Genomic DNA, 15725 nt, shown 5'->3' with positions numbered 1-15725 from the left:
CAGTCTGGGTAGTGGGACGATAATTCCAATCACGATGGTATCCTGAACGTATTAATAGCGAAACATTTCTCTTCTTTTTGCTCTTTTTCAACAAAGCTTTCAGGCACGTTGACGCTGTTTATGGGATCCTCTAACACAGAAGTAAAACGCCCATAGCAACCTAACAAGCTCTAGATACGCTTAAAGTAGCCGTCGATGAAATTAGAAACATTTTACGTGTTACATCAACAAAACAGACCACAAAGAAACACGCTTCCAAGAGACTCAGACATTACAACACAGTAAGGTCATATAAGTGCCGAAGATTAGAGGTGGTTACAAGAGAGTAACAAAACAGGGGGGGGGGGGAGGAGAGATAAAGATGATAGACGCTCGATAGGAAAGAAGGAGCAAATCACACCAGAGCACCCACCAACCACCCACTATTATTCTCTGGTCAATGACACGAATGCCTTACTAGCCACTGAAGGGGTTTTCCCACTGTGAAAACTACCCATCTATTTTGGGGAATATCTTTTTCCAGACTAGATCCTCGGTTAACATATCAGATTGTAAATGTAATCGTCCCCATCGCCATAACTTTGATCATCTGGGAGGCGGGCTGCTTCTATCCTGCCTATCGAGGCCAAATCAAGCTGACATGGGTGGATAGCGGGTGTTCTGGTGAGGTTTGCTCCTTTTTTCCTATCAAACATCTGTCATCTTTATCTCCCCTCCTTCTTTTTTTTTGGTCTTTGTTACTCTCCTGTAACACCTTTAATCTTCGGCACTTATATGACCTAATGTGTTGCAAGTGCCGGAAAACTCTTACTAAATCTAAACACCAATCTGAGAGCGACACCAAGTACCAACTCTGGCGACGGGAGTACTGGATTGAAAAAAAAATCCCCACACGAGAATCGGACCCGCGTCTTCGGGAGAATCCCTTTAGACCAGTGTTCTCCGATTTCTTGCTTTAATTTTAGAATCGATTTTTTGGGGGTTACCTCTTCCATCGCCAAATGCAGTCTTTTGAGATATATAAGATTTGTGGTTCCGAAGACCTGCTGTACACTTGTCGTTCCCTGCTCATCACGAGGATATGGAAGTAGGGCCTCTTACATTATAAACATTTTGCTTTTATAGAATTTGACAGCGGGTTTTTAATTTAATTTGTTTGCCCTTTTCTTCAATGCACCTCTTTGAAGCATAAATAGTGTGCAACCCCCCCCTCCCCTCCCCACGCACACACTCACTCTTTTGGGAAAGTTCACAAGCTAAATATCTATACACAGCACGGCAAAATAGCGAAGCATTCTCAAAATGAAGTGTGTTCCGCAGAATCACACTTTTCTCACATTCATTGACCAACATATTCGATGGTGTTATATAATGACTGTAATCGTTCTTTCACCCGATAATTCATCATCATCCGGTGCCTTGCCGACTGGCGTGGGCGATCATGGACCTCCACTTCCATCTGTCTTTCGAAGCAGCAATGGTGTCTGTTGTTCTTGCTGCTCCCAGCCATGTTGTCATCTTGTCCAGTATCTTTTCCCTCTGTCTGCCTCTACCTCTCTTTCCATCAAACTTTCCTGTTGTTACAATGTTCTCCAATGCTTCTTTCCGCATTGTGTGTCCGAAAAAATTTGCCTGTCGTTTTCTTATATTCGTGATAAGTTGTTTTCTATAATTTGCTTCAACCAGGACTTCTTCATTTGTTTTTTCTAGCTGTCCATGGGATACGTAGCATGCGTCTCATGAACCACAACTCTGCCGCAACAATTGTTTTTTCCAGCTGTTTATTGATTGTCCATGCTTCGCACCCGTATAATAGGATTGGCTCGATGTAGCTTTTCATTACTCTTTTCCTCATTTCCAGTGACAGATTGATGTTTGTTAGTATCTGTTTCATCTTGTGGAAGGTTGCTTTTGCTTGGCAAATGCGGCTTTTAATTTCGGTGTGACATCTACCATCTGATGATATAATGGTCCCCAAATATCTAAAATGTTGTACTTGCTTGAGGGTGGTATCATTGATTTTGATATTGCATGTTGGGATTGGAGTATTTCTGCTTATCACCATCGTTTCGGTTTTCTTGATGTTTGGGTTTAAGCCCATGTTGTCACTCTCTTGTACGATGACATTTAATAGATTCTGCAGGTGTTTTTCATCTTCTGCTATTAGGACTGTGTCATCTGCATATCTTAGATTGTTTATATTATGTCCCCCTATCGAAATACCAGGCATTTCTTCTATGTGTCTCATGATATTTTCACTATACAGGGAGAACAAGTCTGGAGAAAGTACACATCCTTGTCTGACTCCTCTTTTAATCTGTATGTATTCGCTGATGTCGTTTTCTATTCTCATTGCAGCTGTTTGATCCCAGTACATGTTTTTGATAATCCGTAAGTCCTTCCCGTCGATATTAAGAACTTCCAGCATGTCGATGATCTTGTCGCGCCTGATTTTGTCGAATGCCTTGGTGTAGTCTATAAAACATAAATGAAGATCTTTCTGAACTTCTAGGGCACGTTCTATTGTTGTTCTGATGACATATATGGCATTTACAGTGCCTTTTCCTTCAATAAATCCACATTGTTCTTGGGCTATTTCTGGGAGAATTTTATTTCTTATTCTCATCATAATTATTCTGAGTAATATTTTTGTTATGTGGCTCATGAGGCTGATGGTTCGATGTGTTTCACATTCGTTTGCATTGGGTTTCTTTGGTAAAGCTATGAAGATAGATTTTGACAAGTCTGATGGAATATGTCCAGAGGCATATATGTTGTTAAGAAGTTTTGTCAGTGTGGTGATTTCAAAGTCTTCTAAAGCTTTAATCATCTCTGTGGTGATGTTGTCCGGTCCTGCCGCTTAACCATTCTTCATCTTTCGTAGTGCCTTGACAACTTCTTCTTTCATGATTGGTAGTCCCTCGTTGTTTTTTTCCACTCTTCTTTGTTCATCTCTTTTGTCATTGTACAGGTCACCGATATATTCTGTCCAACGTTCTAGTATCTTGTCCTTGTCCATTATGATATTCCCATCCTTTGATTTGAGGCATCCTGTTGATCCACGTGTTCTTGTATGGCACACCTCTTTAATTTTTCTGTGTAGATCTTTTGAGTTCGCATTGGAATGATTTTCCATTTCTTCACATTCTTCTTTTAACCAGGTCTCTTTTGCTAGATTACATTTGTGTCTGATTTCTTTATGAAGATTCATATATTTTTCCAAATTGTTTTTGTTTATTCTTCGTTCCTCCATAAGATTAAGAATTTCTTCAGTCATCCATTTCTTCTTTGCTTTTGTTGTCTTTTCTGGTATGACTTCTTTTGCAGCCTCATTTATAGATGTTTTAAGCAGTTCCCATTGTTTTTCTATATCTTGTATTTCTTCTAAGGGAGCGAATTTGTTTTGTACAGTTATTCTGAATTTATCTTGCATTTCTTTGTTTGATTGTAGTATGGCCATGTTTAGTTTCATATTCTTTTTCTTGCTCATGTGTGTTTTTTTCAATCTGATTCTAAATTTTCCCACTACGGGTACATGGTCACTGTAACAGTCTGCACCTGGCCGCGTTTTGACATTGAGCATCCCGTTTTTGTATCTTTTCTTGATCATGATATAGTCGATCTGGTTGCGAGCGCTGTCTCCAGGACTCTTCCAGGTCCATAATCTTCTTGGTGGTTGTTCATACCAAGTGTTTCCAATAATCATGTCATTCAGGATGGCCCATTCTATCAGTTTTTCTCCTCTTTCATTTCTGTTTCCCAGTCCATATGGACCCACTATGTCTTCATGTCTTATTGCTGCCACTTTTGCATTAAAATCACCCATGACTATGACAATATCTTGTGATTTACAATGTGTCTTTGCTTGGTTTATTTCATCATAAAATTTCTCTATTTCATCTTCTGTGCTTTCTGAGGTTGGCGCATATGCTTGGATGATGGTTGTATCGAATGGTGATCCTTTCAGTCTCACCAGCATAACTCTGTCTGATATTGTCAGGTACCCCTTTAGTGTCTTCGATGTTGGCATGTCCAAGATGACCGCTACTCCTCTTTCATGTTTGTCGCCTCCTGAGTAAATGATGTTATAGTTGTCGGACAATATTCTGCCAGCTCCTGTCCATCGTACTTCACATAAACCCATGATGTTAACATTCATTCTCTTCATTTCTTTCTTGATGTTGTCCAGTTTTCCTTTCTCTAGCAATGTTCTCACATTCCAGGTTGCTATGTTTCCTGTTTGATTTTTCCTTTTGTGAGCAGTATCTTGATGACGATCTGGTGTCACCTGCTGTGCATGACTGACCCTACCGGACGAGGCAGTTCTTTCAGAACTCCCCTTTACGTCTTTATCTTTATTTATTGAAGTGATATGATCCATAATGTTCTAGGGAAAGAATACAGCAGTGGTTTCCCCTTGCCTTCTGTTGGATTTTTGTACGGTTTACTCCGCTAGCCTTTGTCCAAAAGGACTAACCCACAAGGCAGTGGGGGCAGGTGGCAGGTTTCGGCGCCTCCCTCTCGCCTGACAGTCTCTTTACTGAGCACATAAGGTATTTTATAGAGACAGGGTTGCCACCACCCTGTCCCACCTCGCTCTCCAAGACTGTCGCCAGTTGGTCCGCGACTGCTTATTGGTTATTCGCAGCTACCCTACATAATGTAGGTCGTTCCACTATCCGCCACCTGTGGACGCGGTGGGTCGGGGATGGTCGCCCCAGCTTTAACCCGATAATTACCACCTGGCAAAATAAATTTACCTGCTCTACTGGTTCAAAAGAGGTCGGGTTTGAATTACACCCAGCCGAAAGAAGAATTGCACCACTTTTTTAGGGAGAGGGAGTGGGGTTGGGCAAGGATATGAACGACTTATTCGTATGCAAGGATTAGTTCTACTCCCCCTCAGTCCTTGCCTGCCTCCCTCCAACTCCTTCCTCTAGTTGCTTATATTGTGACAAGTCTACTTTTTTTTTCAATTACTATGAGCTTGACGTATGGGCTGTTTACTCTCACTTTTTCCCCTGAACCTGAAACTTATAACTCTGTAGTCACTTTGTACGACAAGGTGTTAACATCTGCGCTGGTAACAGCTCTTGAAACACGTTTACCTTTATGTGCAAAAATGCCACCCCCCCCCCCCCAACCTTAAAATATTTTTAACAAATTATCAATAATAACAATAATTTTTTTAAAATGCTGGAGTACGTATTAGATTTGATTTATACCAATATGTAAAAAGAAAATCTCTAAAAAAAATAAATTACATGTTATCGATCCCCGCTGGGCAATTTGTTTACGATGACAAACATGCATACATTAAAAATACGAGTAAAATGGCCTAAAAAAACACAAATAAGTCCTTTCGAAGGTGAATTGTACAACGGGATGGCGGACTTGGCTCCAAACGTAACAACGACAAAAAAATAAAAACCCACAAAAAAGTCTTTTAAACGGAGAGTCGAACATTTGGGAATCTTCGGAGACGAATACAAACAAGCATTACAGAGTGCTTGACTGGAGGCAAAGTGTGTTAAGAAAGGGAGTGATTCAAAATACTAACTTACAAAAGTATAGCGGAATAAACTTTGCAAATGAAAAGGCCAGTCAAGCCAGGGATACTCACCCTACGGAGTTTTCAATGTCTTTCGGTATTTGTTCAGATGCTTTTCTGAAATTTGCCTTGAGACATGGGTGGAAATGGAGAGAGGAAAAGAAAGAAAGAGAGAGAGAGAGAGAGAGAGAGAGAGAGAGAGAGAGAGAGAGAGAGAGAGGGGGGGGAGGTTGAGGAGGGGGGGGAGAACATCTCCGGGAGTCTGGAGTCTGATTATTTCATACAATACTTTTTTCTATTTTTTTCTTGGAATGAAATAAAAGCAAAGCCAGTGGAGTTCTACATGTCTGTTTTGCAATGTACGTTCATTGGCAACGGAAATAATGATTATGTAAACTGAGATACGCTTTTAGATTGAAAAAGACCTCAGGGGTATGGGTATTCATGTATTTATACCGGGAAGATCACTAATTGATTCGATGATATTATGACTAGTTAGACGGAGAGCAACACAAAGATCAGCCTTGATAGATAGGCAGATAGCTGGGTACACAGGGAGGACGGCAGATTGACAGAAACGCACACTGTTGAACAAACATGCAATCGCTTGGCGGGCAGGCACTAAGATAGACAAACAGACAGACCCACCAACATGCAGACTGACGAACAAGCAAGCAAACTGAGAGATGCGTAGCCAACCATTTTTCGTTTGACTATGTCGAGGTTAACGTTAAAAAAAATTTAGGTATCCAGTTTTTGTTACTACTGTGCTCTTGAAACACTTTTGAAATTTATGCAAAGACAAAAAAACAACAACCCCAAACGAATAAAAAACCAATAACTTCAAAACAAAACAAAAGCATCCCCCCCAACCCCCCCCCCCCAAAAAAAAAGCCCCAAAGCTAAACGAAAAAAAATTATTGAAATTATTCAAAAACATTCAAAAGCGAGCACTTTAGTGGCACAGATGTTGAGTATGTTGGAAGGTTCGACCGGATACGTAGAGGCGCTCGCCACTTCTGAAATGCAAAATCGTTAGCGAAAGGTGGAGCGTGCCGAGGAAAGTTTTAGTTTCAATGTAAGCCATTCTTGGATCCAAGGGTAAATAGGGTGGTTGGCATGCTGACTGTGGTGTAATTAAACTTCCTTCCACTTTTCTTGGTTTTAGACAGGTTGCTTTCACGCGCTTCATTAACTAAAACAAAAAAGGTGGTCTAAAAATGCGATGAGCTGAGATCGTGACGACGAAAGATCGATAAATTCCACTGTTCAATTAAACATCAATCGTTTGGTTAGTCTCGTATCACCTCAATGTTTGCTCGTCGGCTTTGCATGGCTTTCCCGTTCCGATTCGTCTCCTCTTTTTTACTTAAGAGAATCGTTTTGGCCCTTGTAGCCTTCATTGTGATTAAGCTCACTGCATCTCTTCTCTTCGACTCCAAGTACGAGAGATTATCTAGAATCCACGCAGGTGGCAATGGCGGATTAAGATTCAGTAGTTATGTTTATGAGAGTGATGGAAAGAAAACGTTTCCTGACGAGAATATCTTATGGGAGACATATCAAGGACCAGATGATTCTGGTTGGCCAGGTGAGAATTTTTTCTTTCTGAGATAGACATGTTGAAAAATGATGATTTTGATGTTTTATTTTGTTGGCCAACTGTTGGCAAAGCCTGTAAAAGCAATTATTCCCACTATTAAGTTATTGTTCGGTTTGGTTGAGTCTATTTTAGTGACCCACAGTCGGGGCTTCTGAGCAAATTGTGTGTGTTATTTGATTATCTCTCGGTGTGGGTACACCTTGGAGTGTTCATGTGCGTGTATAGGGGTGTATCTGTGTATATGCGTGCATGTCTGCGTGTGCGTTTGTGTTCGTGTGTGTAAGGGTGCGAGTATGTTCGTGTGCGTATGGGTGCGATCGCGCGCGCATGTATAGCAATGACAACGACAGTGACAATCTTTATTCATCTCGCAGTATGTATGTGTGTGAGAGATGGTGTATGAATGTGTTTGGTGTTTTTTTGTTTGTGTTTGTAGGTGTGTGTGTGTGTGTGTGTGTGTGTGTGTGTGTGTGTGTGTGTGTGTGTGTGTTTGTATGTGTATGTGTGTGTTTGTGTGCGTGTGTTTGTGAGTTGGGGGGGGGGGGGGAAGGAGGTTGGGATGAAAGATGCACATTCACGTATTCATTATACACATAACAAACTAACGTTTGTATGCCGTGTGTATGTGTATCTTTATGTATGTCCATGTGTATGTGTTTTAAGTATCCATACGTTATATGTCTTGGGTTATTTTTTTTTGGTTTTTTTTCTTGGGGGGGGGGGTGTTAAAGAGATACAGACTTGTATGTTTTATAAACATAAAGGGATAAACACCGGCCTTGCTATAATTGAGTGCGTGTGACACCGTTGCCCCTTTGCCCTTCGTTTAACTTAATTAAAGTTGAGTGACAATCACTAAAGACAGTGAAAATAAAATAGAAGCAACAGAAATGCGGTTTTTTAGGAGACTGCTAAAAGTATCGTGGAAGGAAAAGAAATCAAATGAGGTAGTGCGTGATGAAGCCCACGTGGGACGCTCAAAGTTAAAAACAATCAGGAAGCGACAAATGCAGTTTTTGGGACACATAAATAGACATAAGGGTCTTGAACATCTAGCTCTCACTGGCAAAATTGATGGCAAGCGAGGCAGGGGTAGGCCCAGAACAACATACTTAGGGAACCTAAACAAATGGGTAACAGGGAAAGGTCAGGGAAACGTAGCTTTTTTTTTTAGAGCATCCGAGCAAAGGAATGAATAGAAAACCATGATCGCCGATGTCTGTTGCAGATCTGGCACTGGATGATGATGAAAGTTGAGTGAAATGGTGTGTTCCGGTATTTTTTCAGAGTGCAAAGCGTAGAATATTGTACTACGACTCTGGATTTAAGATAAAAAATTATGTTAGGAGTTTCTTTGTATGTTGTTTTTTTTTAGTTCGTCTTTATTTGTTCGTACTTCGCTCCTAGCAATCGAAGATTATCTTTTAATTTCCAGGAGCAAACGGCTCTGCGGTGTTCAGCAGTCCAGATACACTCAACGCCACCCAACGGGAACAGTACGATGCTGGTTTGGAACGTTTCTACTTCAACGAATACGCCAACAGACAGATGTCATTGCACAGGTCTTTGCCTGACTTTAGAGATTCCAGGTAACAAAATGTCGGCGCCATTTCACGATACATCTTTGAAGTTTATTATTTTGAGAAGTTTGAGAATGTCCATTACCCTCCTTCATCCTTATTCTCATTCTTCGCCCCAAAATGTAGATTCTGTTTTACGTTACATGAACGCTATTATCATTAAAAAACAATGGCTTTAATTAATTTAAAATGATGTCTTTGATATATCAAATACGTTCTGTTTTCGGGATTCTCAATTACATAATAAATTCCATTTCTATTTATAGTTTGATTAAAACTAATAACGACATAATGTGAAGAAATCTAAGAGGCGTTTTGTGTGCACTGCAAACAATATCATGTCAGTACACTGGTAACCCCAGTACCAGAAGAACACTCTTTCAATGACAGTACAGTAGAACAATCTTCCATTAGTAGAGGATACAAAACCAAGACTACTGGTCTGCTGTTGGTGGTTGTGATTCTTTATTGTGATCAATTAATTTTTTATTTTGGTTTTGGAAAAATGTTTCTTTTATTTGTTGAAATGTTTCTTATCTTCAAAAATAATTTAGAGACTGTTGATATAAGGAATTTATTCATGTATTTTTCATTATTTTTTCATTCTTCCAGACATTTCCCCCCTTGTTTTTAGGGGTAAAAGGGAGGGGGGGAGGTATTTCAGATGTATATTTCTTGTCGAAGAAGTGAGTTTTGATTATTCCTTTCCCAAATTGGGCAGCGATTCAGACAGAAAGTAATATTGCAGACATTAATAAAGAACTAAAGAAAGGAAAAGAGAGAGACAGGTAGATAGATAGATAGATAGATAGATAGATAGATAGATAGATAGATAGATAGATAGATAGATAGATAGATAGATAGATAGATAGATAGATAGATAGATAGATAGATAGATAGATACATAGATAGATAGATAGATAGATAGATAGATAGATAGATAGATAGATAGATAGATAGATAGATAGATAGATAGATAGATAGATAGATAGATAGATAGATAGATAGATAAATAGAGAGACAGAGAGAGAGAGAGAGAGAGAGAGAGAAAGAGAGAGGGGAGAAAGAGAGAGATAGAGAGAGAGAGAGTGGGAGGGTGAGAGAAGAGAAATGGAAAGAAAGAGAGAGAGAAAGAGAGAGAAAGAGAGAGAGAAAGAGAGAGAGAGAAAGAGAGAGAGAGAGAGAGAGAGAGAGAGAGAAAGAGAGAGAGAGAGAGAGAGAGAGAGAGAAAGAGAGGGGGGGCAGGGTAGTTGAGACGACAGATTGCAGTGCTGAAATTGAACTCGCCAGCATATATTGATTTTGGCTGTAATTCTGTTAAGAACTCATGAAAGCAACCACTGTGAAGCCTGCATGTTCAATAGGCTTAACATGAGCAATCTTCTATCGTAGCTGCCTTTCTGAAATGTCTTCCAAAAACCCATCCTTCACCATTCCTTTATAAATAACATTCTTTCTCTCTTGTCCCTTATCCTGTAATATCAACTGATAACTTTCTGATTTTGAAATTGTTATCTAACAAATAAATCAAGTTTTTTTTACGGTTTTCAATCAACATGCATAAAAAGAATGGCTATTACTTTAACTTTCCAAACAAAAGCTGTAGTTGGGAGATACTTGAACTGTAGAAACTCAATTATAACGGTTCAAATACGCATTAAGTACACTGGGAGCTGTCCAAAAACTCGTAAGATGACAATAGCTACTAGAAAAAGATACGTTTTGATCCAAATAAAACTAACACATTTTGTATAAACACAATTCTACTTCTTCCCAACATAGTCTCATGGAGAATGACGTTTTGTTGTTGTTGTTGTTGTTGTCGTCGTCATCGTTGTCGTCGTCGTCGTTGTTGTTGTTGTTATTGTTGTTGTTGTTATTGCTTTTGTTGTTGATGTTGTCGTTGTTGTTGTTATTGAAACAACTGCAGAGATCTCTGTCACAAGCTCATCGTCCGCCGTGAGCCACTTTCCTTGAGTATTGCTAAAAGAGCCTAAAAAATGGAAGTCTAAAGGAGGTACGTCAGTGCTACAGTATTATGGAGCAGGCATTAATGCTATCCACCTGTGCATATGGATCTCGTTTTCAGTCAGCCTCACCTTTGTCGGGTTGAAGAATAGAGCCCTCCCCCAAGCTTCCAGGTCTGTTCAGTCAGTTAATTTAATTTAGGGACCCCTCGAGCTGACAGTGTACGATACCATAACTGTTGATCGACAATAAAACATCATACATTGTTAAATTTGGAAAGTCAAGAACAATAAGAAGCTCCCAAACTTTCAGCTGCCTAACTTCAAGAAAAATTAGTTTTGCATGTAAAGATCAATCATTATATTATTCCTCCATACACTTCTGCTTTTGACCATTCCTCTCGCTTCACGAGGACCTGAATAAATACTCAATGGACCTATACCGTGATTCATAAAGATCTATTGCACCTTATTTATATAGAAGAAAACTCTTCAGTCGTAATTAGCATGAAACTGAAATGTTTTGAAAGTCAACTCCATAATTATTATTTGTTAGTCGATTGAAGATTTCTTGTGTCTCTTTTGCAATCGCTTGTAGTATAAAAAGTTGATTCTTTTGTTTAGTAATTGCATCGTCACATCAGGCTTAGATAACGTCTCTTAACCATAACGACTGGGTGATCTTTTAATCGTTTTAGTTGACTTGCGTTGATATTATTTCTTTTTACCATGGTGCATACGTACAAGTATACAGAGGGGGGTTCAGAAAAGATAATAAAACTTTAGAAACACCACTATACTAATGCGTATTAAATATGATAATCCCTATTGAATGTATATGTACCATAATGGAGTTTTAATAGCAACATTAGAACAGCGTGAAAACTAAACGCGTCTTTGGAAAGGAGCTTCTCTCTTCCTCATGCCAAACCTGTGGCAAACTGTAAAAGGGATTTGTAAATGTTTGACGATATCTAGAAATTCCTTTCTAATTCAAATGAAACATCTTGTCCAATACTGTTGGCTAATCCTGATTTGACACGATCGTGTCTTTGAGGGGCGAGAAAAACATTGAACTCAAAGGGGTTCGAACCTAAAACTCCTTGAGCACGTTGGTTAATTTCGGAACCAAATTAGGCACTTTCTGATACCTAAATCTCTAATTTGATAAGGATCAGGGTGAGTTAGCCTGAAGAGATTAAGGGGGGGGGGGGCTACACCTGGAGGCTATCTCGCTTATTACTGGACCGAATTTTACCACATTTCACACATATAACAAGCATAGTAAGGAGTCTTGAAATCCGCAATCAAATTTGAGAAAAAAGTTTCGTTTCCATGGATACGCCGCCATATTGGATTTATTGACATGTCTTACGTAATGAATACCGCACTTATCACTAATGGAAATTGATTGTATTTTTGCATGCGTGTTCACAAACATTAGATCTAAAAATGTGTCAGTTGTTTTTTTCCTAATCGAATTAGAACATTTTTAATGAATTTTTTCCTGAGGTAGCATTCAAGTTTGCGAAAAATCCGTGAAAATCCACACTCCAGGCACCACCAACAAAAATATATTCCATATATATCAAAAATTCAACAGACATATTTTTAGTATTACCTCTTTTCTTCATTCTGTGAAAATTTCACGAAAATTGGATGAAAAATGGTGGAGTTATTCAAAAAAGTATAGACAAAAGTAGCATTTTGAGAAAACGGCCGATAAAGAAAAATAAAATACTGACTTTATGAGGAAATGGCGGTTACAAACATGCCAGGTATGAGAAAAAATACGATTTTGGGGGGTTCTTATGCCATGAAATAGTCGTAGGAGAGGCTGAGGAAGCTAAAACTGCCTACAACTCAAATTCCATGATTTTGAGCCGAATTTTGATTTTGGGGTGTAGCCCCCCCCCCCCCCCCCCCCTTAACAAGAAGTAGTTCAGTTTATCTGGGCAACGGAAGGTCATTGAAATGCAATAGCCGTGTTGAGCTCAAATTTTAATCGTCTTATCAAATGTAAATATCGTATTAGAATATACGAAGAAACACGACAGCAGGAGTAGGCTGACGTGTTTGTTTCCAGTCCAACAGAAATTGTGCAGAAGCGATGACTTGCAGCGATAACTTTGGCAAGATGTCGACTTTCTAATTGCACTAATCCTATTTTAAAACAATATCGGGGAGAATAATAGAATATAAATGTACCAACTTTTCCCAATGTATAATCCCAGTCTATCTATCTATCTATCTATCTATCTATCTATCTATCTATCTATCTATCTATATATATATCTATCTATCTATCTATCTATCTATCTATGTGCCAAGACACGGTGGAATTAGGCTCTGGTCTAATTTTCGGCGTAAAGAGTTATTTGTCTCATATAAAAGCGTATTTATTTGCTTTGCTTGTCATACAAAATATACATCTAGCTGAAATAGAAGTCGAGATATGTGCGATTGAAGGAGGTTGGGGTCGCCTGGTGTTGGGGGAAAATTAACGAGAGATGGCCCCCAGATTTGGCGACTTCCAAAGCTGTAGTTTAAAGGAAACTACACATTACATTTTTCGTTTGGCCTTTGAACAACATTGCTCAAAATAATCAAGGTAGGAATATGTTTTTAAGCGGACCTTAAACGTGCTGGTCCAAACACTCACACACACAAACACACACACACACACACACACACACACACACACACACACACACACACACACACACACACAAACACACAGAGAGAGAACACACATATACACACACACACACACATTTACACACACACTCACCCCCACCCCCCACGCACACCCATACAAATCAACAAAATTGCTATACGGGCGGAACATTGTTGATTTTTTTTATTTCATTATTCTCAAGAGCACCTGATTTCATCATAATTTTATATATATATATATATGTGTATATTATGTTAATATATATATATATATATATATATATATATATATATATATATATATATATATATATATATATATATAATGTAATTATTACTGGGAACACCTGCCAGCTATCAGGTCGAGAACGAGCTAAGCATGTACAGGCCAGTCCACAGAGGAGTACGACAAGGCTGTGTCTTATCTCTGGTTCTCTTTAATTGATTCTTCATATCATCATTGTTCTGGTAGGGGTCACAACGTGCAGCATGAATGTGAATAGTCTACAGTACGCTGGTGATGCAGTTTTGATTGCCGATTCTGAATCTTGACTCCACGAAATTCTAACTAGAAGGACGGAGAAACGCGAAGGGGAGGGGATACAAATGAATGCCCAAGAAAACAGAATGCGTGTTGATATAAAATATAAAAAAATAGCTAATATTCCAAAATGCAACATCATAATGTGTTATTAGGAAAGGATAAAGCAGGAAAACTAGAGAAAAACACAGAAAGAAGACTGGAAGCCACCGAAATGTGGTATCTCAGCAGTGCTTGACGTGTTTGTACGCGTGTGTCTCTTTGTTTTTTTCTACCGCTACCGCTCTGCCTCTCTCTATCTATCTGTATGTTTCTGTCATTATATGAATACAATGTGTGTGTGTTTGTGTGTTTGTGTCTGTGTGTGTGTGTGTGTGTGTGTGTGTGTGTGTGTGTGAGTGTGTGTGTGTGTGTGCATTTGCGTTTGTGCGCGCGTCTGTGTGTCTGTATGTATGGGTCAGTAAGTATTTTTTTTAAAGTCTACCATTTCCCTTCTCTCCACCTTCCGTCTCAGATGCCGAGATGAGAAATACCCCAAACACCTGCCAGATACAAGTGTCATCATTTGCTTCTATAACGAGGCGTGGTCAGCTCTACTCCGGACAGTCCAAAGCGTGCTTGACCGCTCCCCGCCACAGTTGCTGAGGGAGATCATCCTCGTGGACGACTTCTCGGACTTGGGTATGAAGAACTTGAGGGCGTGAAAACTCTACACCCCGAACTCACTTGTAATGATAGCAAAAAAAATTCTTTTAAGAGCGTGTTTTCCTTCATCTCGCTTTTCAATTTTTAAGTAGTAGTGCAAAGCCGTTATTTCATGCAAGCACGTCCCTTGTCTAATTGATACTCATAAAATACTTCTATTTTTTATTGTTCGTGCCCACTAAACTCGATTTAAGCTGATTGCACCCTGTAAACACAGACCTTCTGTGAAAATATCTCCCAGAGAGATTCCCAGCCACTGATATACATGTACTTGTAAAGGTGTAAAAGTTATTGCATTTATATTTGTCTTCCTGCACACTTGAACGCTATTAGTATTAGCTCACATTTTTTAAATTTATTTATTTATTTATTTATTTATTTTTTGTTTTTTGGGGGGGTTAGTGAGTTATGGCGCTCGCAACTGCATAAGGTCATACGAGCGCGCAGGACACAGCAAACGTTTTCAGTAGATCGAAAATTTTGAATTTTGCCCAGGTGGCGGCCGAAGCCTACTCTTATCGATTTTAGATCATCAAGGGAACTCTAGCGTGCGCAACTTGCACACGGGACCTCCGAGATTTTTCACCCTTTTCCGAGAAGGCTAGGTTTGGATCTTTCCTACCAGAAGATCAGGGGTGAGGCTCAAAGACAGCAAAAAGAAAAAGTCAGGAAGTAGCAATAGAAGGGCTGCATAAAGAATCAGGAGCCCAGAGGAGGGGGCAAAGGATGGTGGGGACAGAAAGTGGTGACGAAAGCAGACAACACAACAGTGCTAGAGATCAGGAAAGGAGGAGAAAGGAGACAATTTTAGAGAAGAAATTTTTTTCGTCGCTACCCAGATTCGAAACGGGATCTTTGAATGAGAGGCGAACACCTGAACTTCTAGGCTACGAGAGCCCCTTAGCTCACATTTGTCCATTCTTATTGGAATCACCGGTGTGCCGTACAGTAACGTGATTAATTCTTCTTTTGGATAAGGGGGCACCAAAGTACTTTGCTCAAACGATCCAGCAACAGCAACAACAACGACAGCAACAACAACAACAACAACTACTACTACTACTACTACTACTACTACTACTACTACTACTACTACTACTAC

General features: G+C 39.5%; 1 protein-coding gene across 1 annotated transcript in view; it reads left to right on the top strand.

The window, feature by feature from the left end:
• The first annotated feature begins 6565 nt into the window (after positions 1–6565).
• LOC101851159 (polypeptide N-acetylgalactosaminyltransferase 5) overlaps positions 6566–15725 on the top strand; it is a 13984-nt gene continuing 4824 nt past the window's right edge. The window contains exons 1-3 of the mRNA XM_005089065.3: positions 6566–7142; positions 8590–8743; positions 14433–14618. Of these exons, the coding sequence (XP_005089122.2) occupies positions 6863–7142; positions 8590–8743; positions 14433–14618 (620 nt within the window). The 5' untranslated portion in view covers positions 6566–6862. The remainder of the gene's footprint in view (positions 7143–8589; positions 8744–14432; positions 14619–15725) is intronic.

This window comes from Aplysia californica, unplaced genomic scaffold (assembly GCF_000002075.1).
Source record: "Aplysia californica isolate F4 #8 unplaced genomic scaffold, AplCal3.0 scaffold00002, whole genome shotgun sequence".
In the NCBI taxonomy this organism is placed as follows: Eukaryota; Metazoa; Mollusca; class Gastropoda; order Aplysiida; family Aplysiidae; genus Aplysia; species Aplysia californica.
This window is presented reverse-complemented; position numbering and strand designations above follow the sequence as displayed.